General features: G+C 43.7%; 1 protein-coding gene across 1 annotated transcript in view; it reads left to right on the forward strand.

Moving 5' to 3' along the window:
- The window catches only part of vwa5b1 (von Willebrand factor A domain containing 5B1), a 168,542-nt gene that overhangs the window by 81,639 nt on the left and 59,333 nt on the right, over nucleotides 1-27,570 (forward strand). Inside the window, exons 11-15 of the mRNA XM_073032499.1 lie at nucleotides 11,168-11,370; nucleotides 16,074-16,188; nucleotides 20,167-20,352; nucleotides 22,313-22,463; nucleotides 23,303-23,502. Of these exons, the coding sequence (XP_072888600.1) occupies nucleotides 11,168-11,370; nucleotides 16,074-16,188; nucleotides 20,167-20,352; nucleotides 22,313-22,463; nucleotides 23,303-23,502 (855 nt within the window). The remainder of the gene's footprint in view (nucleotides 1-11,167; nucleotides 11,371-16,073; nucleotides 16,189-20,166; nucleotides 20,353-22,312; nucleotides 22,464-23,302; nucleotides 23,503-27,570) is intronic.

Raw genomic sequence — 27,570 nt, forward strand, 5'->3', positions numbered from 1 at the left:
ACCTTAAATATGCCCAATGACCTGTCCTCCAAAGCCATGAATTCCACAGATTCACCACCCTCTGGCTAAAAAAATTCCTCTTCAACTTGCTATTTTTTTATGCCATGGACCAATACCATAAGGCTGGCTGGTGGTGTAGTGGCATCAGCGCTGGACTTCGGAGCAAAGGCTCCCAAGTTCGAAACCAGCCAGCTCCAAAAACCCGGAGAGGGATGGGCTCCGCCAGGTTTCAGATGCCCAAGACACGCCGTATGATGAGCAATCACCAAAAGATCGGTGCAAAAAGCTTGTCATGACGGCGCCCCGACGACTCCACCAGGGGTTAAGGGCGCGCGCGCACACACACACACACACACACACACACACACACACACACACACACACACACACACACACACACACACACACACACACACACACACACACACACACACACACACACACACACACAATACCATTAAGCAAGGGGTCCATGTACCCCAGGCTGGGAGCCCCTGTTCTATAGAGTCGTCCCTCTTTTCTGAGATTGAGCCCTCTGGTCCTTGACTCCCCCACTATATAAAACATCCTCTCCACATCCACTCTATCCAGGCTTTTCAATATTCAATAAGTTTCATTAAGATTCTTCCTCATTCTTCTAAACTCCAGTGAGCTCAGGCCCAGAGCCAACAAACACTCCTCGTATGTTAACCCTGTCATTCCTGGAATCATTCTCATGAACCTCCTCTGAACCCTCTCCAACGTCAGTACATCCTTTCTTCGATAAAGGGCACAAAGCTGCTTCAGTAGCCTTGCTGATACCTCAGCATTACATCCTCGTTTGTACATCATTGCATTTACAACTCATATTCTCAGTGCTATTTTTTATTTGCACAATGTGTCTTCTTTTTAACACCGATTGTCAGTTTTTCTTTTGCTATAATTGGTTTATTGTTACACATAATTGTATTTACTGTATCTAATTAGTTTATGACTATCACGCGTACCAGGGTGCAGTGAAACACTTTGTTTTACCTGCAATGCATACAGATTATTGCATCACATCAATGCGTTGAGGTAGTACGAGGCAAAACATTAACATAAAGCAGAGTCACACAAAATGCTGAAGGAACTCAGGTAGCCAAGCAGCATCTGTGCAGGGCCTCAGGTTAGGGTTCAGGCTGACCCCCTTCATCTGCTCCACAGATGCTGCCTGACCGGCTGAGTTCCTCCAGCATTTTGTGTGTGTTGCCCAAGATTTTAACATCAGCAGAATCTCCTGTGTGCTTACGGAGTGTGTTACAGTTACCGAGAAAGTGCAGTGCAGGCAGACAATGAGGTTCAAAGCTATGATGAGGTAGGTTGTGAGATCAAGGGTCCATCTTAACTACTAAGAAACTCTTCAATAGTCTTGTACCAGTGGAATAGAATCTTGAGCCTATATCCTTGATATTTATTGCTTATTTATTAATCAAAGTACTTAAGTGTCATCACATACAACCCTGAGATTCATTGTCTTGCAGATATACTCATTAAGTCCATAGAATAATAACCATGAAAGACCACACCAACTTGGGTGTTCAAACAATGTGCAAAACCATATAACAATTACAGCACGGAAACAGGCCATCTCGGCCCTTCTAGTTCATGCCGAACACTTACTCTCACCTAGTCCCACTGACTCGCACTCAGCCCATAACCCTCCATTCCTTTCCTGTCCATATACCAATCCAATTTTTAATTTAAATGACAATACCGAACCTGCCTCTACCACTTCTACTGGAAGCTCATTCCACACAGCTACCACTCTCTGAAAGTAAAGAAATTCCCCCTCGTGTTACCCTTAAACTTTTGCCCCCTAACTCTCAACTCATGTCCTCAAAAGACAACAAACTGTGCAAATACAAAAAGAAAGAAATAATTATAATAAATAAGTAATAAATATCAAGAACATGAGGTGAAGAGTCTTTGAAAGTGAGTCCATAGGTTGTGGGAATATTTCAATGATGGGCCAAGTGAAGTTGAGCGAAGTTATCCCCTTTGGTTCAGGAGCCTGATGGTTGGGGGGGTTATAACTGTTCCTGAACCTGGTGGTGTGGGTCCTGAGGCTCCTGAACCTTCTTCCTGATGGCAGCAGTGAGAAGAGAGCATGACCTGGATGGGGGGTGGTGGGGGCTAGGGTTAGTATTTTTTTTCTGTTAGTATTTGCACAGTCCATTGTCTTTTGCACACTGGTTGTTTGTCCATCTTGATGGGTGTGGTTTTGCATTGATTCTATTGTGTTTCTTTGTATTTACTGTGAATGCCCACAAGAAAATGAATCTCAGGGTTGTATATGGTGATATATATGTACTTCAATAATAAATTTCCTTTGAACATGGAACTTCAGCGGGATGTGCTCTAGGACGTTTTTATCTTCTGCCCAGTGGGAGAGGGGGGAAGAGAGACTATCCAGGGGTGGTTTGGCTGCTTTACAGATGCAGCGAGAAGTCCTCTGCAGTTTCTCGCAGTCATGGGCAGAGCAAATAGGATGCTTTCTGTGTTATCTCGATAAATAGCATATCGCAGGTTGGAACGCAAAGTTTGAGCTCGAATCAGATCTTATTGAATTATCAAACAGGTTCGAAGGTTGAGTGATCTAATCCTGCTCCTAATTTGTGTGTTCATGTGTTTGTCTGCCTTGTCTGCATTGTTCACATTCTGTGAATAATTTAAAAGAGTTTCTGACTATTGACTGTATCATCAGTACACACTCAATGGCCACTTTATTAGGTACACCTGCTCGTCAATGGTAGTGTAATGGTTAGTGCAGCGCTGTTACCGCGCTTGGCATTCCGGGCTTCGGATTTCAATTCCAGCACCATTCTGTAAGGAGTCTCTGTCCGTGGAATGTGTGCGTTTTCCCCGGGTGGACTAGTTTCCTGCCACAGTCCAAAGACTGGTTAGTAGGTTAACTGGTTACCGGTTGGTAGGTTAACTGACCATTTAAATTGTTCCATTATTAGGTTAGGGTTAATCAGGGTTGTGTAGTTGTAGCGGAGTGGCTTAAAGGACTGGAAGGGCCTATTTTGCAGTGTATCACTATATAAGCTTCTGATCAGTCGATCACATGGCAGCAGCCCAGCGCACAAAAGCTTGCAGACCTGGTCAAGAGGTTCAGTTGTTGTTCAGACCAAACAACAGAATGGGGAAGAATGTGACCTAAGGGACTTTGACTCTGGATTGATTCTTGGTGCTTGATGGGGTGGTTTGAGTATCTCAGAAACTGCCGATCTCCTGGGGTTTTCATGCACAACAGTTTTCGGAATTTACAGAGAATGGTCTGAAAAACAAAAAACATCTAGGGAGCAGCAGTTCTGTGGGTGAAAATGTCCTGTTAATGAGAGAGGTCAGAGGAGAATGGCCAGACTGTTTCAAGCTGACAGGAAGGTGACAGTAACTCAATTAACCACACGTTACAACAGTGGTGTGCAGAAGAGCATCTCTGAACGTACAACACGTTGAACCTTGAAGTGAATAGGCTACAACAACAGAAGACTATGAACAGCAGATTTAGTGGCCACTTTATTAGTTACAGGAGGTAGCCAGTAAAGGGGCAACTGAGTATAGAACAATACAAGCCCTTTGGCCCATAATATTGTGCCAAACGCTGGACAGACCTGCTTCAATATTGATTAATATTCTCTGCATGGCCAAGCTAAAGTTATTGAATTTTCAGGGCATGGTTCACACGAACTTGTGCAAAGAAGTAAGCATGACAACGTTCCTATTGGCTAACCTTCCAATGAGGCCTCTTAGGGTGGTTAAAATGGTGTATGGTGTGCTGGTAGTCAAGAGTGACTTCAAGAGCCACAAAGTAATTTGCAGCTCTATAAAACCCTGGTAATGCTGAATTACTCCCACTGTTTACTCGGTTACGGAGACCAGTTGGAATTGGAACCGTCAGAAAGCACTGTTTTAATTCTCTGCATCCTGGCTCCTTCCTCACCTTGATTTCTACCCAAGCTGCTTCCAGTCACCCCCCTCCATCACCGAGCACCTTGTGTGAAAAGCCAGTTCTGCTGCACTAGAGGAGCGGCTGGCTTCCGACAGATTTGCAAGCTGCGCTCTGCTTCTCCATCGGAAATGTTCACGTTGAATAAATCAGGATCAGAGACTCCCATCCACACAGCTGAGCAAATAACGCCGGCGCCTGACCCCGGCCATGATCATCTACAATGCACAACAGCAATAAAAACAAATAATGACTTCAATCCTCAAAGCAGACCTCCTCAGATAATTCAACGTGATGTTATATCTTGAAACAGCGCTCTAAATCTGCCTCCTTCATGAGGGTGATGTGATGCATGGACATCTGACTCAACTGGAAGGGGGAAGACCCAACAAAAAGTTCAAAGTTCAGGGTCAATTTATTATCAAGGTACATACATTTTACCTGGTACAACCCTGAGATCCATTTCTTGCAGGCATTCACAGTAAATACAAAGAAGCAAAAAACATACAAAATAATAATAATATGTGAATAAGCAATAAACTTTGAGAACATGAGACGAAGAGTCCTTGAAAGTGAGTCAATTGGTTGTGGAAACATTTTAATGACAAGGCAAGTGAAGTTAAGTGAAGTTATCCCCTCTGGTTCAATACCCTGATGGCTGAGGGGGTAATACCTGTCCCTGAACCTGCTGGTGTGGGTCCTGAAGCTTCTGTACCTCCTTCCTGATGGCAGCAGTGAGAAGAGAGCATGACCTGGGTGGTGCGGGTCCCTGATGATGGATGATGTTTCCTGCAAGTTTTTCTTAAATCCTTTCCCCTAAAGAAATCATATTCTGCAATGTGTAGAAGACAACAAATACAAAAAGAAAACAGAAAGAGCAGAAATAATAGTAACTCATTCTGAATATGTATACAGGCACAATCAGGTGGCAAATACCATCCACTAAAGTCCTTCTTTAAAATACAAACTCAAAGAAGACACCATACCTTACTATAAATACAAGCTGGTCCAGTTTCAGAGTCAGAGTCCAGCAAATTATATTACAACCCATAATAACTGTTCGGACTCTCACGCTTGAGTGCTTGATGATGGTGCCAATGCTTGTTTTATTTTGCTGTGGCGGGGGGGGGGGGGGAATATTTGCTCACTGCCGCTTTCATGTGGGAGGGGAGGAGCTGGGGCGGAGTTCCGGTTCTTACGTTTATCTGTCGTTCGTTCTTTGGGGCACTTCTCTGTTTGTGTGGATGTTTGTGAAGAGAAAGCATTTCAGGATGTATATTGTATACATTTCTGACATTAATTGGACCTTTGAACCTTTGGATATAATATTACACGACAAACAAGCAAAAACAATTTACTCAATAGATCTAACATGCTGAATTAAAAGAGGAAATTGAAAGACTTTGGAACATGAACAGGATATACATTTTTACAATGGTAATATCTACAACCGGTATCATCCCAAAGTCATCAAACAATTAAGCCTACACAGCAATATTTATGTAAATCTTCAGAAAGCCACTTTCTTCTAAAAGTTCCTAGCAATTGACAAATGAATGTGTTTGGCTATGTCTGAACCTTGGGTTTTCACCAGCTTGAGCTGAGAAAAAAATAAAAATACAATAATAATAATCAATAAATATTGATAACATGAGATGAAGAGTCCTTGAAAGTGAGAACATAGTTTGTGGGAACAGTTCAGTGATGGGGCAAGTGGAGTTGGGTGAAGCTATCCCCACTGGTTCAAGAACCTGGTGGTGTTAGACCTGTACCTTGTAAGCTGCCTGCAGAGCATCAGTGTTTCAAAAGCAGCATTTTGTCCTCGATGTTCGAGATGCTGTGATGGTAAGCAAAAGGGTTCAGAGGCCAACTCTGTGGGGTGTCTGGGTAGGAGATCACAAGATATAGGAGCGGAATTAGGCCATTTGGTTTATTGAGACTGCTGTGTCATTCAATCATGACAGATATTTTTTCAACCCCATTTTCTGCCCCTTCCCTGAAGTCCTTCATCAAGAACTTATCAAACTCTGTCTTTAAGTATGCCCAATGACATGGCCCCCACAGCCCACAGCCATCTGTAGCAACGAATTCCACGGATTCACCACCTCTTGGCTAAAAAAATTCCTCCTAATGTCAATTCTGAAGGGATTTTCCTTTATCATGAGGCTGTGCCCCTGGAGCTTTGACCTTCCTGCTAATGGAAAGATCCTCTCCAAATCCACTCCATCCAGGCCTGTTAGGTATCACTGGGTTTTAAGATACTCCCCCATTCTTTTAAACCCCAGTGAGTACAGGCCCAGAGACATTAAATGCTCCTTATATGTTAACCCTTCCATTCCTGGGATCATCTTGTGAACCTCCTCTGGACTCTCTCCAGAGCAATTACATCTTGGATACAGGCCCCAAAGTTGCTCATGGTACTCCAGATGTGGTCCAACCAATGCCATAAGGCCTCAGCATTACGCTCTTGTTTTTATAATCTAGTTCTCTTGAAATGAATGCTAACATTGCACTTGTCTTCCTCACCACCCACACATCTGGTGAATTCTCTTATTTATTTAGAGATACAGCACGGTAACAGGCCCTCCCATCCCAACGAGCCCATGCTGCACAAATACACCCAGATAGCCAATTAGCCTACAAACCCACACGTCTTTGGAATTTGGGAGGAAACCCGAGTACACTTTCATGGGGAGAATATATACTCTCCTACAGTCAGCAGCAAGAATTGAACCCGGGTTGCTGACATTGTAAAACATTATGCTGCTACACTAACAATAATCTCTGTTTTATTTCGTGCATTACGATCGCAAATTACTGCACCTTGGTAAATTATTTTGCACTTTATTAGCCAAGTCTGCTAAGTGTGTTTTTAAATGTTGCTGCTGCAACATAAGAATTTCCCACTGGGGATCAATGAAGTATTCACTGTTATTACTAATGTTAACATACCACTCTAACCCAAAGGATAGCCACAAGATTTCAGGGCAGGAGTTAATTAGACTGTGTGAAAGGGAGTGTCTGCTTCGCTCTAGGCTGATGTCAAACGTGCTCACAAAAGCAATCTTCAAAAAGGCATGTTTCAAAACCAGAGCCCTCAGCTCATGAAAAATAAAGTGATTCATTTCTGTTAAAATCAATCTCTTGTAAACAATCTGTCTCTGTGTGCACTGCATACGCAGCCAAGAAAGTATACCAACATTTCTACCTCCTCATGAGGCTGAGGAAATCTGGCATGTCCTCAATAACTTAGTTTTTCCAGATGATCCGTAGAAAGTGTCCTACATCGATGCACCGCTGGATGGTACTGCAGCTGCTCTGCCCAAGATCATAAGAAGCGACAGAGTTGTGGATATGGCTCAGTATGTCAGCAAAACCAGCCACCCCATCTGCAGTTCCTGGTACCAATGTAATCAAGGACCCCTCTCTCCCCAGACGTACTCTTTTCCCTCTCCTGTTAGGCAAAAGATGGAAAAACCTGAAGGCATGACCACCCGTCAGGAATTGTAGAGGAGTGTAATGAGAGAGCCGTGAACCCAAGTGTAGAGAAACATCTAGAATTAACTCAGACTCAGGTGAAACAAGACAACTCAAAACAAAATCCAAAGTCAAGATCACAAGCAGTAGTATTGGAAATGGAACTCACATTTTTGAGCACTGAGTGCTTAGGACAAGGCCTTTAAGTACAGACCTTCCATGAAGGAATATGGCAGGCAATAATTGTCAGTCTGAGCTTTAAATGGACAGTGGCAGCTGACCATACTCCAGGGAACTGGAATGCCAAAACTTGAATGGCTGCCACTTTTCAATCAGGACCATAACAAGGAGGCTTGACCTAAAAGCAAAGCAGCAGAGATGATTTAGCAGTAAATAATAACTTTAATAAAATAACAAGCCACAAGGGGCCACAAAACAAGAGAGAACAGTCAACAAGGTAAACTTTAGGCAAGGAGAGTGACAGTTCAGAGTAGCTGGCTGGTTTGATGAGTGAACAAGGACTGTGGATGAGAACTGGGATTAAATAGGCTGCAGGTGATGTGTCTGGAATGAGTGGCAGGTGAATCCTATTAGCTGGGTGGAGACTGGGAGGTGCCTGCACTTGCAGGTTAGGAGATGTCAGGGGGAACAGGTCTGACAGCAATCCCATTGTTATCAGATTCTTGAATGGATTTCTCAAACACTTAGTGATGAGCACTTGATTTCCTAATCTACCTCTATGTGATCTTTGAACTTGGTTTAGCTGCACTGCACTCTCTCTGTAGCTACAACACTGTGTTTCACTATTTTACCCATATATATATATACATACATATATTGCACGGTCTGTCCAGATGACATGCAAACAACAGATTTTTATGTATTTGGGACTGCTTAATGGCATTCCCAGTGCTGAGGCGTAAAGGAGACAAAATAATTGTTACTCTGGATCCGATGCAGCACAAAAAACACAATAAGATAAATAAATCACAATGATAAAAAAACACAATAAATATAAATACATAAGATAGTTTCTATACTTAGATTAATTATATGTCCATTAAGTGACTCTTAACATAGAAGTAACACACACAAAATGCCGGTGGAATGCAGCAGGCCAGGCAGCATCTATAGGAAGAAGTGCAGTCGATGTTTTGGGTCGAGACCCCGAATCCTGATAAAGGGCCTCAGCCTGAAAAGTCAACTGTACTTCTTCCTATAGATGCTGCCTGGCTTGCTGCGTTCCACAAGCATTTTGTGTGTGTTGCTTGAATTTCCAGCATCTGCAGATTTCCTCGTGTTTGCGTTCAACATAGAAGTGTCTGTACATAAGGCGACTGACAGGAAATGATAAAGTAGTGGTGTTTGGAGATGTGGAGGGGTGGTTTAGTGGGTGGAGGTGTTGATCAGCCTTACTGCTTGGGGAAAATAACTCTGATGGGAGTGGGACCAACAGTCCATGAGCAGGGTGGGTGGGATCCTTCATGATGTTACTGGCCCTTTTCCGGCACCTTTCTGTGTCTGTGTTCTTGTTGGTGGGTAGGCCAGTGCCGGTGATGCTTTGGGCAGTTTTGACTACCCATTGTAGAGCCTTCCTGTCCACCACAGCGCAGTTTCCGTACCGAGCAGTGACGCAGTTCGATCGGGTGCTCTCCACTGCACACCTGTAGACTTGTGTACAATTCCATTGTTACTAAGGAAACTAAGTTAACAGTCTCAGTGTTTTTATTCAAGAACTAGGAAGCAAAGGTTTAAGGGCAGAAGTATAAAAGGAACGAGAGGAACAGCTTTTATTACACAAAGGTAGTGTCTGTGTGAAATGAGCTGCCAGAGGAAGAGGTTGAAGCCGATACAATAACAAATTTTAAAAGACAGTTGGACAGGGGCATGGATATGAAATGTATCCGTCTGGAGTATTGTGAGCAGCTTTGGGCCCCTTATCTAAGAAAAAATGTGCTGGCATTGGAGAGGGTCCAGAGGGGTTTCGCAAGAATAATTCCGGGAATGAAACGGTTAACATATGGCTCTGGGCCTGTGCTCACTGAAGTTTAGAAGAATGAAACCTATTGAATATTGAAAGGCCTAGGTAGAGTGCATGTGGAGAGGGTGTTTCCTATAGTGGCGGAGTCTTGGACCAGAGGGTGCAGTTTCAGAATAACTTTAGAACAGAGATAAGGAGGAGTTTCTTTAGCCAAAGGGTGGTGAATCTGTAGAATTCTTGCCACAGGTGGCTGTGGAGGCCAGGTTATTGGGTATGTTTAATGTGGTGGTTAACAGGTTCTTGATTAATCAGGGTGTCAAAGGAGAAGCCAGGAGAATGGGGCTGAGAGGGATAATAAATCAGCCATAATGAAATAGTGGAGCAGACGATGATCTGGATGACCTAGTTCAGCTCCTAGATCTTAGAGTCTCATAGTCTAACGGTTTAGAGGTTATGGGTCAAAAGTTGGCAAAATGGGGCTAGTTTGAATGAGGCGTCTTGGTCAGCATCAACTAGATGGGCCAAAGAGCCTGTTTCTGTGCTGTGTGACTCAAAGGCTAGATCAGATAGTGGTTGTTTTCACCGTATGGGTCTGTGTTTCATTTCATTTCTGTCTGTGATTTGTCCATAGTGGACTGTGCTGTTATAACATGGTGATTGATCCCAACAGCTAAGGCAGCTGTTCTCTGATCTGCCGCTGATCAGCTTTGGATGTCACCCCTAACACTCCACACTTTTTATGTTTGCTCTCCCTCGCAACTGCCTAGCAGAAAGCTAATGATATTCGCTTTCACATTCTCACAGGACCAAAGACATGTCCACAGGAAGCAAGCAGAGTATCGCTTCTACTAACATCCACCCACACATCTCAAGATCAAAGATCTTCTCCAACGCAGAGTCCAATTAAGCATCATTACTACCGCACATAGCTCGTAGCTCGAGCCCAGCAGCAGACACAATTTGCCTTAATATTGCTTTTCCTTTATAGCTATGGAAACAATCTTTGATGCAAACATGAGACTGGCCCAGATAACTGAGAAGAAACGGCACTGCGGCAGACAAGAAGGCTCTCCATTGGGTAGTCAAAACTGCCCAGAGCAACTCTGGCACCGGCCTACCCGCCATCGAGGGCACTGCTGCAGAAATATGCCAGAAAAGGACCAGTAACATCATGAAGGATCCCACCCACCCTGCCCATGGACTGTTTGTCCCACTCCCATCAGGGAAGAGGCTACGTAGCATCCACACCAGGACCACCAGACTCAAAAACAGTTACTTTCCCCGAGCAGTAAGGCTGATCAACACCTCCACCCACTATTCCACCCCTCCACACCCCCAACCACCACTACTTTATCATTTCCTGTCAGAGTCACCTTATGTACAGACACTCCTGTGCCCAGAATCACTTTATGGACATAAAATCAATCTATGTATATAAGCTATCATATGTATTTATATTTATTGTGGTTTTTTTTGTTATAGTGTTCTTTATGTTATTGTGTTTGTTTCGTTGAATCAGATCTGGAGTAACAATTATTTCATTCTTCTTTACACTTGCATACTGGAAATTACATCAAACATTCTTGAGCTGTGGGATCTAAGGCTCCTGTACCTTCCAGCCAATGGTGGCAGTGGGAAGAGGTGACATGTGCTGACCTATACGTACTTTGATAATAAATTTAATCTGAACTGTTCCTCTGTGCTGTACAGTGCTGTGACTCTGTAATCCCCTGCAGGAGTCGCTGGCTGCAGCTTGTGACTACATCAGGAAGGTCAGGGCTGACATGGGCTCCACAAACCTGCTGACTCCACTGAACTGGATCTTCCGGCAACCCGTCCACAGGGGTCACCCCCGCCTCCTGTTCCTGCTGACAGACGGCTCCGTTAGCAACGTGGGAAAAGTAATCACTCTTATCCGCAACCATGCGCAGACCTGCAGGTACCACGTCAGCGCATCTTGGTCCTGAATTCAAAATATCCCCAGCAGTAACAATGTACCCTGTTCATTTGGTATCTTTGGCACTACAGTAGTGCAGCGGTTAGTTAGTTAGTTAGTTAGTTAAGCCTCGTCACCCCATGGATGGGCTCTCTGGAGCTTCTGTTGGTTTTTCTGTAGTTGTTGGTCCCATGAACGACCCTCCTCCATTTGCAACCAGGCTTGGGACTGTCCATGGCACGATGTAGCAGTTAGCGTGACGCTATTACAGCTTGTGACATCAGAGTTCAGAGTTCATTTACGGCACTATCTGTAAGGACTGTGCGGGTGCGTGTGTTTCCCCTGGGTGCTCCGGTTTCCTCCGACAGTCCAAAGACACACTAGTTAATTGGTCATTGTAAGTTGTCCTGTGATTAGACTAGGGTTAAATCAGTGGGTTGCTGGGTGGCCCAGCTCCCTAGGCAAGAAGGGCCTGTTCTGTGCTGTATCTCTGAAAAGAACTTTAAGAAAATTCTGTTGAATTTACCATTGTGTGATAGTTTTCAGTCCAGTTATATGGGATGTCAATAAGGAGATAATGTCCTTTTTTTCTGAAAATTTGTCTTTCAAACTTTTATCTTAATTTTAATAAAATTTTGTCATAATGGGCCTTTCTCTTATAAGTTAGCACGAGGACATGGCTTCAGTTATAAGGAGAGATTAGATGCTGGAAATCCAGAGCAACACACACAAAATACTCTTCAAGTCAGGCAGCAACTATGGAGTGGAATGATCATTTAATCGACTTTTTGTGCTGGAAAGGAAGGGGGAAGGAGCCAGAAAAAGGGGATGGGGAAGGAGTACAAGCTGGCAGGTGATAGGTGAAGCCAGGAGAGGGGGGAGAATGATAGGTGGGGAGGGGTTTGAATGAAGAAGCTGAGAGATGATGGGTGGAAAGGGTAAGGGGTTTAGAAGAAGGATTCTGGTAAGAGAGGGGAGTAGATCATAGGAGAAGGGAAGGATGGGTTGGGTTTTGCTTTGAATGTAGATGGCTGAAGGGTGAGATGACGGATGTTTATAAACTTATGAGGAGTGTAGATAAAGCAAAAGTTGACAGTCTTTTCTCTATATTATGGGAGTGCAGAATTAAGGGGAGTAGGTTTAAAGTGGTTTAGCTTTGAAGATTTAAAAGTGACATGAGGGTCTGTGGGACAAGCTGATGAGTAAGTGGGAGAGGCAGATAACATCATAGTGTTTAAAAAGCACTTAGATACTTGGGTAGGAAAGGGAAGGTTCAGAAGAATATGATCCAAACCCAGGTGAAAGGGATGAGCTCAGGCAGGTACCTCAGTCAGAATGGATGAGTTCGGCCAAAGGACCTGCTTCCGTGCTGTTTACTTTCATGAATTAATGTAGTTTCCAATTCCCTGAGGCCATTCCTGTTTCCTCCCTGTCACCTTCCAGATTAAATGTTTTCCAGTCAAGAATTAGTGTACAAGTTTGTCATAGGGTGCAGAGCTGGGCTGAGAAGTGGCAGATGGAGTTCAGTCTGGAAAGGAGTGAAGTGATTCACTTTGGATGGTTGAATTTAAAGATCAAATACAGAGTTAATGGCAGATTCCAAGTCAAGACAAGTCAAGTCACTTTTATTGTCATTTCAACCATAACTGCTGGTACAGTACACAGTAAAAACAAGACAAATTTTTTCAGGACCATGGTGCTACATGAAACAATGATTCTTAACAGTGTGGAGGAACAGACGGATCTTGAGGTTCATGTCCATAGAATCCTCAAAGCTGTTGAGCAAATTGATAAGGTTTTTAAAAAGGTGTAAGGGGTGTTGACCTTTTTTCATCGAGGGATTAATTTTAAGAGCTGTGAGGTAATGTTGCAGCTCTAAAAAACTCGCGTGGATTACACTTAGTATACTGTGTTCCGTTCTGGATGCCCCATTACAGAAGGATGCGGAAGATTTTGAGAGGGTGCAGAGGAGACTTATCACGATGCTGCCTGGATTAGGGGGCACGTGTTATGAGGATAGATAGAGCAAGCTGGGGATTTTCCCTTTGGAACGCAAAGGAGGATAAGAAGAGACTCGATAGCGGTGTACAAGATGATAAAAGGCATAGACTGAGAGACTTTTCTTCCAGGGTGGAAATGGCTAATCCGAGGAGGTGTACGTTAATTTAAGGTGATTGGAAGGAAGCATAGGGAGCGAGAGGTCGGTGTTTTACAGAGAGTGGTGGGTGCTTGGACTGCCAGCAGTGGGCGACACAGATACATTAGGGAGATTTAAGAAATTCTTAGATGGGCACATGGATGATAGAAATGTGGAGGGTTATGTAGGAGGGAAGGGTTAGATTGATATTGAAGTAGGTTATATGGTCAGCACAATATCCTGTGCTGAAGGGCCTTACTGTGCTGTAATGTTCTAGAAATCATGACATTTATCAATATATACCAAATGAGGTGACACCATTACAAAAACCTTGCTCCTTCAGTCATTGATCTGATAGCTTTATAGTCCATAATTAATTTCCCCTATCATCCTGAACTCCTCCGTGACTTTGTCCCGATGAGTTTTCAAAAAGCCTAGATAGTGTGTGGACATGGAGAGGATGTTTCCTATAGTGGGGGAGTCTAGGACCAGTGGGCACAGATAGAGTGGATGTGGAGAGGATGTTTCCTATAGTGGAGAAGTCTAGGACTGGTGGACACAGCCTCAGAATAGAGGGACATCCATTTAGAACAGAGATGAGGAGGAGTTTCTTTAGCCCAAGTCTGGTGAATCTGCGGAATTCTTTGCCGGGTTATTGGGGATATTTAAGTGGAGGTTGACAGTTTCTTGAATTTCATGATGAGTCAGGGTGTCAAAGGTTACAGGAGAATGGGGTTGAGAGGGATAATAAATCAGCCATGATGGAATGGCAGAGCAGAATCGATGGGCTGAATGGCCTAATTTTGTTCCTATGTCTTATGGTTTTCCTACAAAGTACAAGAATATGAATGTTCATCTAAGCCTGCACCAGGGTCAACCATTCTGTTTTGACCGGACTTTAATTTTCATCCGATCAGCCAGTTTCAATTAAAATACAACCTTGGGTATTATTTTTATTTAATCAGAGATACAGTGCAGAACAGACCCTTCCAGCATCATCCAGCAACCCACCAATTTAATCCCTGCCTAATCACAGGACAATTTACAATGACCAATTAAGTGAACTGGTATGTCTTTGAAAACCAACACGTTCCACGGGGAGGAGAGACAGCGACTCATTGGGATTGAACTCTGAACTCCACGCGCTGAGCTGTATTAGTGTCACGCTAAACGTTATGGTGGTGCTGCAGTCAGCTGACAAAATGGCTGCCTTGTTTCTTTCAGTGGCTCGGGGATACCCAGAATGGGGCAGTCAGGACACCACACACATCTCCTGGCAGACCACACAGTAGTCCTGAGTGGAGATGGTGTCTGGGTGAACTTCCTCATCATGCCAAGGGAAGATGAAAAACTACCTGCATTTCGCTACCACCAGCCATGACCTCCAGATGTTCCAAACCCGTCCACTGGCAATGACGCATCTCCACAGTGGTGGTGCTGTGAACGGTGAACGAGAACCTGCCAGATCTGGAGATAGGGCATGCGGCTCCAGATTCTTCTCTGATAGTTGACTAAAGTGAGGCAGCACGGACACAGGCTCTTCAGCCCATCGTATCATACTGGCCATCAAGCACCCATGTACACCAATCCAATACAAACCCCATTTCAGACTCTGCCACATTCCCACCCAAAATTAGGGCAGAACATGTCAATGCACTGCCCTGTTCACTGTCACATTACACTGACCTCCACACCTCATACCCACATGGACACAGTCCTCACCACTCCCTCCATCCCTCGATTTACTGTCACTCTACACTGACACTCCACACCTCATCCCTACACTGACACACTCCTCTCCACAGTCCCTCACCACCCCCTTCACTGTCACTTCACACCTCATCCCTACACCGACACACTCCTCTCCACAGTCCCTCACCTCCCCTTCCATCCCTCGATTCACTGTCACTCGACACTGACACTCCATACCTCATCCCTACACTGACACACTCCTCTCCACAGTCCCTCACCACCCTCTCCATCCCTCGATTCACTGACACTCTACACTGACACTCCACACCTCATCCCTACACTGACACTCCTCTCCACAGTCCCTCACCACCCTCTCCATCCCTCGATTCACTGACACTCTACACTGACACTCCACACCTCATCCCTACACTGACACACTCCTCTCCACAGCCCCTCACCACCCTTGATTCACTGTCACTCTATACTGACACTCCACCCCTCATCCCTACACTGACACAGTCACTGTCCTGCCGTGTTCCCATTGGCCCTGCCACCTAGAGGAGTGTCTCTTGTCAAGAGTCACATTGTCACTTTATCATCTCCTGTCAGGGTGACCCAATGTTCAGAAACTCCTGCACCTCCCGTCCCTTTATCTACAATCGGTCTGTGTCTATAAGCTAATCTTATGTAAATATGGCCACACTCAAACAGTTGTGCCTTGTATTTTATTGGATTGTTTTTACATTTATATTTATTGTGTTTTTCATGCTGCATTGGATCTGAAGTAACAACTTTTTCGCTCCTTTACAATTGTGTACTGAAGACTGACAAAGTATCTCGAATCGAATCTCAGATCTGGAATCTTTCCTCTCCTCAGGTGCTATAGTTTTGGTATTGGACAGAATGCCTCCCGAAGACTTGTCCTGGGACTTGCCTCTGCTTCGAAAGGTGTGGCGGAGTTTCTGGACGAAGGGGAAAGATTGCAGCCAAAGGTACCAGAGCAGGCGTCGTGCAGAGCTCAGTCTGATTAAATGTGAGGAAGTTAAATGAGTAACCTTCATCTGAAGAGTCACATGGATTAAACTAAAATTTGGAATTTTAGTAAACATTCCATTTCAGTAAATGTTCTCCCCCTGAACACGTGTGTTAACTCCAGGTGCCCTGGTTTCCACCCACATTCCAGATATGTGGTAAAGCAGAAGCTGATAGGTTCTTCATTAGTAAGGGCATCAAAGGTTACAGGGAGAGGCCAGGAGAATGGGGTTGAGTGGGATAAGCCCTGATGGAATAGTGGATCAGATTTAATGGTCCAGACGGCCTAATTTTGGTCCTGTGTGTTATGATCTATGAATGGATTTGGGTTAGTGTGTTGTGTGCTTGCCATGTAGGCACTGGAAGCATGTTGACCCTTGTGGGCTGCCCCCAGCACATTGTCGGACTGTGTTAGCCGTTGATGCAAACAACACATTTCACTGTACGTTTCAATGTACCTATGATGCCAGGATTTTAACACTTAAAGAGTACCCTGAACTGAGGTTCGGTGCTGAATCTTCAGCTCAACTCTGGATTCTTAGCTAGCACCCTGTCCTCGTTTCAGTCTTGTATTCTCTCTCGATTCTAGTCTCACATACTCCAGAACTTGGGGCGTAGCTATCCTTCCCTAGGCCTCTCGTCACAGTCACAATAGCATAACACTATTTCAGACCGGTGACCCAGGTTCAGTCGCTGCTGCTGTCTGTACAGAGCTTGCACATGCTCCCCATCACCACATCGGTTTGCAGTGGGTGCTCTGGTTTCCTCCCATGTCCCGAAGACAAAAGGGTTGTAGGGCAGTGCAGGCTCATTGGGCTAGAAGGGCCTGTTCCTGTGCTGTATCTCCAAAATAATTTCAATTTTCAAGACTAGCAAGCAGAGTAATTATTAAATAAATGAAATGACGAAACTGACAAACAATCACAAGGCTCTATTAATTCATTCCTGAGGTCCCGTTGCATTAAATGTTCTGACTGGAACCACTTGGTTAGTCTACAGGCCACATGAATGGGATTAGATTCGGAATCAAGGTTATTGCCTCTGACATACGTCATTAAATTTGTTGTTTTGCAGCAGTAGTACAGTATAACACATAGGAAAGTTACTATGACTTACAATTAAGATCATGAAAAATAAGTAGTACAAAAATGAGGAAATAGGTTTCTAGTGTTCATGGACGTTTCTGAAGTTTGATAGAGGAGGTGTAGAAGCTGTTTCTAAAATGTTGAGTGTATGTCTTCAAGCTTCTACACCCCATCCATGATGAGAAGAGGGCACGTCCTGGGTCATGTGGGTCCTTAATGATGGATGCTGCCTTCCTGAGGCATCGTCTTTTGAGGACGTCCTCAACGGTGGGGAAGGTTGATAGAGATGGCTGCGTTTACAACCCTCTACAGCTTTTTCCGATCCTGTGCTTTGGTGTCTCCATGCCAAGGTTCAAAGTTCAAAGGAAGTTTATTATCAAAGTATGTTACTGTCACGATATACAACCCTGAGATTCATCTTCTTGCAGGCATTCACAGTAAATATGCAGAAACACAATAGAATTAATCAAAATTATGCACAAAAATGGACAAACAACCAATATGCAAAAAAGACAAACTGCAAATACAAAATAATTAAATAATAATAACTAAAGAAATAATCCAACAGATTACGAGATCCTGCAGCAGTTTAACTCAATCTGATTTCTTACACAGGCACAATCAAGCAGCAAACACCATTCACCAAAATCTTGCTTTAAAATACAAACTCGTAAAAGACACCATATCTTACTATAAATGCAAGGCATCCAGTTTTAGGGTCAGAGACCTACAAATTACATTCTGGTTGATGCATTATTACAGGTAGGACAATCCATAATAACCATCTGGATTTAATAATACAGGATAAATGAAGGAGAGTCCGGCTGGTGGCACAATGGCATCAGCGCCGGACTCCGGAGCGAAGGCTCCCGAGTTCGAATCCAACTCGGGCCACCCCCGAGCACGCTCTCCATCCGTGCCGGGTTGAGTGTCGAGCCAGCCACTCGGCCTCGTAAAAAGAAGGGTCGAGTTAGGAATGTTTATGCTGTGACCCGGTTAATCGAACCCCTCGTCCTGACACCACATGCCAGACACGAATGGCTGACTGTCTGGAGCGACATGCTAAAAAAACACAAAGAAAAACAACAACTTATTTAATTGATACAGTTATTCCAAACACACAAAACATACAGAAGTCAATAAAACACCAGAAAATTGCTGAATTAAAAGGGAAAATTGTAAGACAATGGAACATGAACAGGGTATACAATGTCCCAGTAGCTATACCTACAGCTGGTATCATCTCAAACTCACCACACAATAGCATTAAACAATTACGGCTACACAGCAATATCTATGTAAACCTTCAGAAAGCCACAATATTAAACACCACTGGAATAGTCTGACGGTTCCAAGCAATTGACAAATGAGTGTGCTCCGCTATGCCCGTACCTCAGGTTTTACCAACTTGAGTTGAGGATGAAAAGTAAATAAATAAGTAAAAATAAGTAAATAAATAAGTAAAATATAACTAAATAAATAAATAACATTGAGAAACTAATTTGTCAGGTCTTTGAAAAACTCCATTCAGTTGGGGGTGCAACCAATGAGAATGCTCTCCACGGTACATCCACAGAAATCCAGGGTACATCCATAGAAATCCAGGGTACATCCACAGAAATCCACGGTACATCCACAGAAATCCACGGTACATCCATAGAAATCCACGGTACATCCATAGAAATCCAGGGTACATCCACAGAAATCTAGGGTACATCCATAGAAATCCAGGGTACATCCACAGAAATCCAGGGTACATCCACAGAAATCCTGGGTACATCCACAGAAATCCACGGTACATCCATAGAAATCCACGGTACATCCACAGAAATCCAGGGTACATCCACAGAAATCCAGGGTACATCCACAGAAATCCAGGGTACATCCATAGAAATCCAGGGTACATCCACAGAAATCCAGGGTACATCCACAGAAATCCTGGGTACATCCACAGAAATCCACGGTACATCCATAGAAATCCACGGTACATCCACAGAAATCCAGGGTACATCCACAGAAATCCACGGTACATCCACAGAAATCCACGGTACATCCACAGAAATCCACGGTACATCCATAGAAATCCACGGTACATCCACAGAAATCCAGGGCACATCCACAGAAATCCAGGGCACATCCATAGAAATCCACGGCACATCCATAGAAATCCACGGTACATCCATAGAAATCCAGGGTACATCCATAGAAATCCTGGGTACATCCATAGAAATCCAGGGTACATCCACAGAAATCCAGGGTACATCCATAGAAATCCAGGGTACATCCATAGAAATTTGCGAGAGACTTTGGGGACATACCGAGTCTCCTCAAACCCCTAATGCAGGGGTGTCAAACTCATTTTAGGTCACGGGCCGGATTGAGCAAAACGCAGCTTCATACGGGCCGGATCAGTCGGACGCGTGCGAACGCAGCTTTCGTTGCCTCCGTTTTTTCAGCCTGCTCTCATGTGTCTCAGTCTCTGCAATAACTACAAAGTGTTTCACCTTACAAATTCCATTTCTTATGAAGAAGACTGCCGAGCAAGACTGCCGAATAAACACTAAAAACCCTGAAAACCTGGTACCTGAATAAACTCAACATTAGCCATATCATACACCATAGGCGCTTTGATTACTGGGGCCAGCTTTAATAGTAATTAGATATTATCTCGCGGGCCAAAGATAATTCCACCGCGGGCTGGATTTGGCCCGCGGGCCTTGAGTTTGACATATATGCCCTAATGAAATATAGCGGCTGATTGTTATGGTACAGAAGCAATGTATCTTCAGGAGTAGAGACATAAATTAAATGACAGTGATGGACAGATTAATTGCTCTGTTCTCTGTTTTGTAGATGGTAAAATCCCTGAAGAAAGCCATGGCCCCCTTCCTCAGTGACGTCACTGTTAATTGGTTCTTTCCTGTGACAACCGAGGTTCTCCCGTCTCCAATAGGGACGAGTTTTCTGTTCCCCGGAGACAGATTAATCGAATATTGCGTTGTGTGTGACACTTCAAGATATCAGTCTAACTCCAAGTCAGTAAGTATGAAATCCTGCAATTTGTTCTGTTGCACACCGGTCACTTAAAAGTGATAGGTTTGCACTAATCAGATTGAATTAATCACAAACTATGGTGATAAGTTCAAGTTCAAGCTCAATTGTCATTCAACTCATGTATACAGCTAAATAAAACAGTGTACCTCCAGGGCCAGAGAGCAGAACAGAGTACTGACAGACATACACGGCACGTACAGTCACACACAATACGTAGTCACACACAGTACATACAGTCACACACAATACGTACAGTCACACACAATATGTACAGTCACACACAATATGTACAGTCACACACAATACGTACAGTCGCACACAATATGTACAGTCACACACAATACGTACAGTCACACACAATATGTACAGTCACACACAATATGTACAATCACACACAATACATACAGTCACACACAATATGTACAGTCACACACAGCGCATAACACAAAGTTTCAATAGCACATGCAGTGCAGTCACAAAAATCTAATATTAGCCCAGTATGGCCTGAAGCTTGATGGTGCATGGGTACATAATCACCTGTGTAGATCAGCGATTGATGGAAGAAAGCACAGAGCTTCTTGTGTCTAGCAAAAGGACTCCACTGGATTGCTCTACAAGGAGCTGGCATAGACTGGATTAGTCAAATGGCCTTCTTTGCCACAACAAGCCTGCAGTTCTATCATAAATCTCCTCAGTGTTGAGCTCCTGTGTGACAGCTGTTTGCTTTCAGAATGAATTCCGTGCGAGTGTCTTAATGATGCAACTTCTGTGAAATCCTGGAAGAAATTAGTAGATCAGTAAAGATTAAGAGAATCTAGAATATCGAACATTACAGCATTACGGCCCTTTGCCGATCTTTTAATCTGCTCCAAGATCAATCCCTTCCCTCACACACTGCCCTCTATATGCCTGTCATCAATGTGCCTCCCTAAGAGTCTCTTAAACGTCCCTAATGCACTTGTATCTACCATCACTGGCGCATTCCAAACACCCGCCACTCCCAGTGTAAAAAACAAGCTACAACATCCCCCATACTTTCCTCTGAAAACCTTAAAGCTGTGCCCCCTTGTAAAAGACCAGCTCCGCCACAGTTGTCCACTCGATCTATGTCCTATTATCTTGTATTCCTCTATCAAGCCGCCTTTCATCCTCTTCACTCCAAAGAGTAAAGCCCTAGCTTGCTCTAGCTATACTCTTGAGCCCTGTAGCCCAGGCAGGGTCCTGATGAACGCCTCTGCATCCTCGCCACTGAGTGCAGGTTCGATACCAAGAATGAAACAGCCTTGATTGCTGATCAAAGCTCATCACCCCGAGGCTTTATCAGGCATTGATCAGGCCCCACTCGGACTATTGTCAGCAGTTTTGGGCCCCTTGTCTATGAAAAGATGTGCTGGCATTGGAGCAGGTCCAGAGGAGGTTCACGAGAATGATCCCAGGAATGAAACAGTTAACATATGAGGAGGCTTTGATGACTCTGGGCCTGTACTCACTGGAGTTTACAATAATAAGGGAGGATCTCATTGAAACCTGTTGAACATCGAGATAAAGTGAACGTGAACAGGATGTTTCCTATAGCAGGGGGTATCTAGGACCAGAGGGCAAAGCCTCAGAAGAGGGGGAGGTTCATTTAGAACAGAGATGAGGAGGAACTTCTGTAGCAAGAGGGTGATGAATCTGTAGAATTCATTGCCACAGATGACTGTGGATGCCAAGTTATTGGGTATATTTAAAGCGGAGGTTGATAGATTTTGGATTAGTAAGGGTGCTGAAGGTGACAGGGAGAAGGCAGGAGAATGGGGTTGAGAGGGATAATGTCAGCCGCGATGAAATGGCGGAACAGACTCGTTTAGCCAAAGGCCCAATTCTGCTCCTATTTCTTACGGTTTTGATCTTATTGAATAGTGGAGCAGACTCTCAGTTCTGCTGTTCTCTTGTCTTGTTTGAGAGCGATGAGTGGAGGTGCAGCCAGACCTGGTCCCAGCAGTCCAGCAGCTCGGTCTTTTACCACTCGCAGGAGGAGGACGCCGAGAACTGGAGAGGGTGCCGAGATTCCGCCCGGGAAGCCACCTCCGTGATTGATGACCCTGAGAAGGAAGGTAAGCCGGTTGGGGTCGGGAAACTTTGAGCAGAGTTTAACGTTACAGAGTCCCAAATACCCAGCAGAACCAGCAGTCAATGAAATTCTGAAGTTCACCTTGACCAGAGTTGGCCTTCGTGATGTTTAGATAGTAGGAATGGCCCAGTAGCATAGTAACGCTTTACAGCGTCGTTGATTACCGATCAGAGTTCAATTCCCACCGCCTTCTGTAAGGAGTTTGTACGTTCGCCCCATGACCGCGTGGGTTTCCTCCGAGTGCTTTCGTTTCCTCCCACATTCCAAAGTTTTACAAGTTACAGATAGGAAGTTGTTGGCACCGGAAGCATGGCAACACTTGTGGGCTGCCCCCAGCACATCTTCGGACTGTGTCAGTCATTGATGCAAACAACGTGTTTCGCTGTCTACTTTGATGTACCTGTGACAAATAAAGTTCATCTTTAAAAAAATGAAATTCTACCTAATCCCATCAAGCCACGCCTGGGCCAGAGCCCTCCATATCCGTCCTGTGCTTATCCAAAACCTCTTAAAAAGATACAATTGAACACATACCCACCACTTCTGCAGGCAGCTCGTTCCACACTCACACCAGCTTCTGAGTGAAGGATTTCCCTCTCAGATTCCCCTTAAACGTTTCACCTTTCACCCTCAACCTATGATCTCTAGTTCTAGTCTCACCTAACCATGAAGGCAAACCACATTTCACTGTATGTTTTAAAATATATGTTGCAAATAAAGCCAATTTGGTGAATGGAAGCTAAACTCAGGAACAAGAATAATAATCAGCAGATTTATGGAATGATGGTTGACATTAAATCCTGTCAAATTCGGTATTTCCAGGTGTCGACACAGAAACCGCTCACAGAAGACGAGCTTTCAGTAGCAATTGCATCGGCAGACAGCGTGACTCCAAGAGATCTTTCACCCCCAGTGACCCGGGGTCAGTGTTCAATAAAAACCCTCTTCGAAGGGCACGTGCTCAGCAGCTTGTGGGAGGGAGCAGCCCGGAACGATTCTCTCCATCTCCAGGGGACTTCCCGGTAATTTTTCTTCATCTCGACACCTCTGCAAAAATGAATGAAGAAATTATTTTCCTGCAACTCAAAATGTGAATTAGAATTAGAACAGGTTTAATATCACTGACACGTCATGAAATTGTTGTTTTGCGGCAGCAGTACATTGCTATTAGTATAAATTACAATAAAAATTGTAATACTGTTAACTACATTAAGAAATATATATATAAATTTAGTCAGTAGTGCAAAAAAAGAGATTAAAATGGTGAGATAGTGTTCATGGATTTATTGTCCATTCAGAAATCTGATGGAAGAAGCTGTTCCTAAATCATTGAGTGTGTGTCTTCAGGCTCCTGTACCTCCTCTTTGACGGTAGCAATGAGAAGGGGGCATGTCCTGGGTGGTGGGGGTCCTTAAAGATGGATGCCTGCTTTTTGAGGCACTGCTTTTTGAAGACATCCTCGATGCTGGGGAGACGAGTGCCCATGACGGACCTGGCTGAATTTACAGCCCTCTGCAGCTTTTTCCCACCCTGTGCAGTGGCCCCTCCGTACCAGACAGAGATGCAACTATTCCAAGTGCTCTCCATGGTGCATCTGAGCAATTTCATCAATTTGTAAGTGCATCAATATGTTGGACTCAGGATGGATCTCCAGAGATGTTGACACCCAGGAACTTGAAGCTCTGGAATCATGGGGGCTGTATGGGGAGTGGGCTTGATTGATGTGGCCTTATTAAAACCTTTTGTGGAATGTCAACTCCTTCAGTGCAGTAGTATTCGATGGTTCTATTCCCAAATACAACATTTCAGTCAATGCAACTTCCAACAAAACTCTAAGCTTACATAACTTCAGCAATCCAGAAAAGTGAGTTCCATGAATCCATATGACCATAAGACAATGCGATGCAGGAGCTGAATTAGGTCATTCAGCCCATTGAGTCTGCTCCACCATTCCATCATGGCTGATTTATTATCTCACTCAATCCCATTCTCCTGCCTTCTCCCTTTAACCTTTGACACCCTGACTAATCAAGAACCTATCAACCTCCACTTTAACCATACCCAATAACCTGGCCTGCACAGACTTCTGTGGAATGAATTCCACAGATTTATGACCCTCTGGCTATAGAAATTCCTCCTCATCTCTATTCTTAGGCTATGCCCTCAGGTCCTAAACTCCCCCACTACTGGTAACACCCTCATTACAGCCACTCTAACTAGGCCTTTCAGTATTCAATAGTTTCAATGAGAATCGCCCCTCATTCTTCTGAACTGCAGCGAATACAAGCCCAGAGATATTAAACATTCCTCATACTCGAGAAAATCTGCAGATACTGGAAATCCAAATGACACGCACAAAATGCTGGAGGAACTCAGCAGGCCAGGCAGCGTCTATGGAAAAGAGTAAACAGCCGACATTTTGGGCTGAGGCCCTTCATCAGGACTCCTCATACATTAACCTTTTCATTCCAGGAATCATTCTCGTGAACCTGCTCTGCACCCTCTCCAATGCCCACACAGCCCTTCTTAGATAAGGAGCCCAAATCTGCACAGATACTGCAAGCATGGTCTGACCAATGCCTTATAAAGCCTGAGCTTGAATCCATTGAGCTAATGTTTTGCAAGTCTCCAAACTCAATGCTGAACATTGTTTCCTATTTTAGCCGTTGTCTCTGGCATTTAATGAGTAAGATATTAATCCTGTAGAACTCTAAATGTCATGTGTTTGACATTTGAGTGCGTTGAAGCAACATTTAATGAAGGGCATTTAATGTGTACTCAAGGAAAAAGTACACTGCAAATTACAAATGAGCTTAATTGAGTACCATTGTTATAATCTGTGAAGTCTTTATAATTGGCAAAACTCCGGTTGCATTTGCTAACTGCACTAATTGGCCCATCTCTGTTGGGGTTAGCAGGTGGAGAAGGGAATGCTTAGCAGCATTGTAGCACAGTGGAGTTAGCACAACACTATTACTGTGCCAGCTACCTGGGTTCAATTCCAGCTGCTGTCCGTAAGGAATTTTTATGTTTTTCCTTTGACCATGCGGATTTCCTCTGGGTGCTCCAGGTTCCTCCCACGTTTCAAAGAGGTTAGAGTGAGGGTCAGTAAACTGTGGGCATTCTATGTTGGCATTTGAAGCATGGCGACAATAGTGGGTTGTCCTCAGCAAAGCACCGAACTCTGTTCCATTCTATGTTTCGATGTACTTGTGACTAACAAAGCTAACCTTTATCTCTAGATGGGACAAATTAAGTGTTGGGTTGGACTAGAACATAGACCACGTAACAGTAGAGCAAGTACAGGCCATTCGGCCCGTGATGGTGTGCTGACCTTTAACCTACTCCAAGATTAATCTATCCCTTCCCTCCCACATAGCCCTCCATTTTTCTATCATCCATGTGTCTATCTAAGAGTCTTTTAAATGACCCTTACCACCACCCCTGGCAGCACATTCTATGCACTCACCACTCTGTAAAATACTTAATTCTGTGACTCACCTATAGCTTTCACCAATCTCCTTAAAATCATGCCCCCATCTATTAGCCATTTCCACCCTGGAAAAAAAGTCTCTGACTATCCACTTGATCTCTGCCTCTTATCATCTTGTACATCTCCATCAAGTCACCTCTCATCCTCTTTCACTTTAAAGAGAAAAGCCCCAGCTCGCTCAGCCTGTCCTCACACTCTCTATTCCAGACAGCATCCTGATAAATCTCCTCTGAACCCTTTTTAAAGCTTCCACATAATGAGGCAACCAGAGCTGAACACAATGTTCCAAGTGTGGTCTAAGCAGGGTTTTATAGAGCTAAAACATTACCTCTTGAACTCAATGCTCCAATTAATGAAGGCCAACACACCATATGGCTTTTAGCAATTCTATCAAACCTCAAGATTCCACGCCATCTTGGAGGGACCTATGGACGTGGACCCCATGATCCCTTTGTTCCTCCACACTTTTTTTTGGTAATTTTTTTTATTGAAGTTCATCATCAAACAAACATTTCCATAAGATGTATTTCAGACATTGTACATATATATCATATAATCATATATATCACAAATCTCCACAAAGTATTTATCTGGGGTATACACTTATAGAAAAGAGTGGAAAGAAAAAACAAGCAAAAGGAAAGAAATATGTACAAGTAGGGAGTGATCTTTTTTTACAACAGTTTCATTGATTTGTGAGAATAAAATCAGGCCTATGAGGCATTATGTAGTTAAACCATTTTTCCCAGTATGAATCAAATTGTTCTAGCTTATGATTAACAGATGCTGTTATCTTCTTCATTTTGTAAATGTCCATTGTAATTTCCATCCATGCATTTAAAGTTAGGCCTCCTGTGATAACCATTTCCTAGTAAGAGTCTTTTTACTAGCCACCAACAGTATATTCATTAAATATTTATCTCTTTTCAACCATTCTTGAGGTATATATCCAAAATATATGGTCTTACTCTCCAAAGGTATTTCACATTTAAAGATGTCTTGTAGGGCATTGTGTATCCCCCTCCAATAGTTTTTGATAACAGGGCAGTCCCAAAAAATATGATAATGATATGTATTTTGATTTCCACAATTTCTCCAGCAAACAGGGAGGTTACTATCATAATGGGATTTCTGAGAGGGTGTAATAAAATATCTTATCAAGTTTTTCCATCCAAACTCCCTCCATTTCTATGAACTGGTACACTTCCATTGATACCTCCATATTGTTGTCCATTCTTCCTCAGATATAATTATCCCTCCTTCCTTCTCCCATTTTGTGTTAATGTATGAAGTCGAATCCTCCACACTGTTAAGAGTTCTGTCATTAACTCTAAATTTTTACCTTCAAATTCAGCCCTCCAAAGCAAATAACTTACACTTTTCTGGGCTGATCTTCACCTTCCACTTCAGAGCCATGCATCCTGTCAATCCCATTATAATCTACAACACTACCCATTAACTCCACCAAACTTCATGTCATCTGTAAATTTACTAACCTTCCCTTCCACCTCCTCATCCAAGTTATTCATAAAAACACAAAGAGAAGGGGTCCCACTACAGATCCTTGTGGAATACTGCTGGTCACTGACCTCCAGTC

This window comes from Hemitrygon akajei, chromosome 29 (genome assembly GCF_048418815.1).
Source record: "Hemitrygon akajei chromosome 29, sHemAka1.3, whole genome shotgun sequence".
NCBI lineage: Eukaryota > Metazoa > Chordata > Chondrichthyes > Myliobatiformes > Dasyatidae > Hemitrygon > Hemitrygon akajei.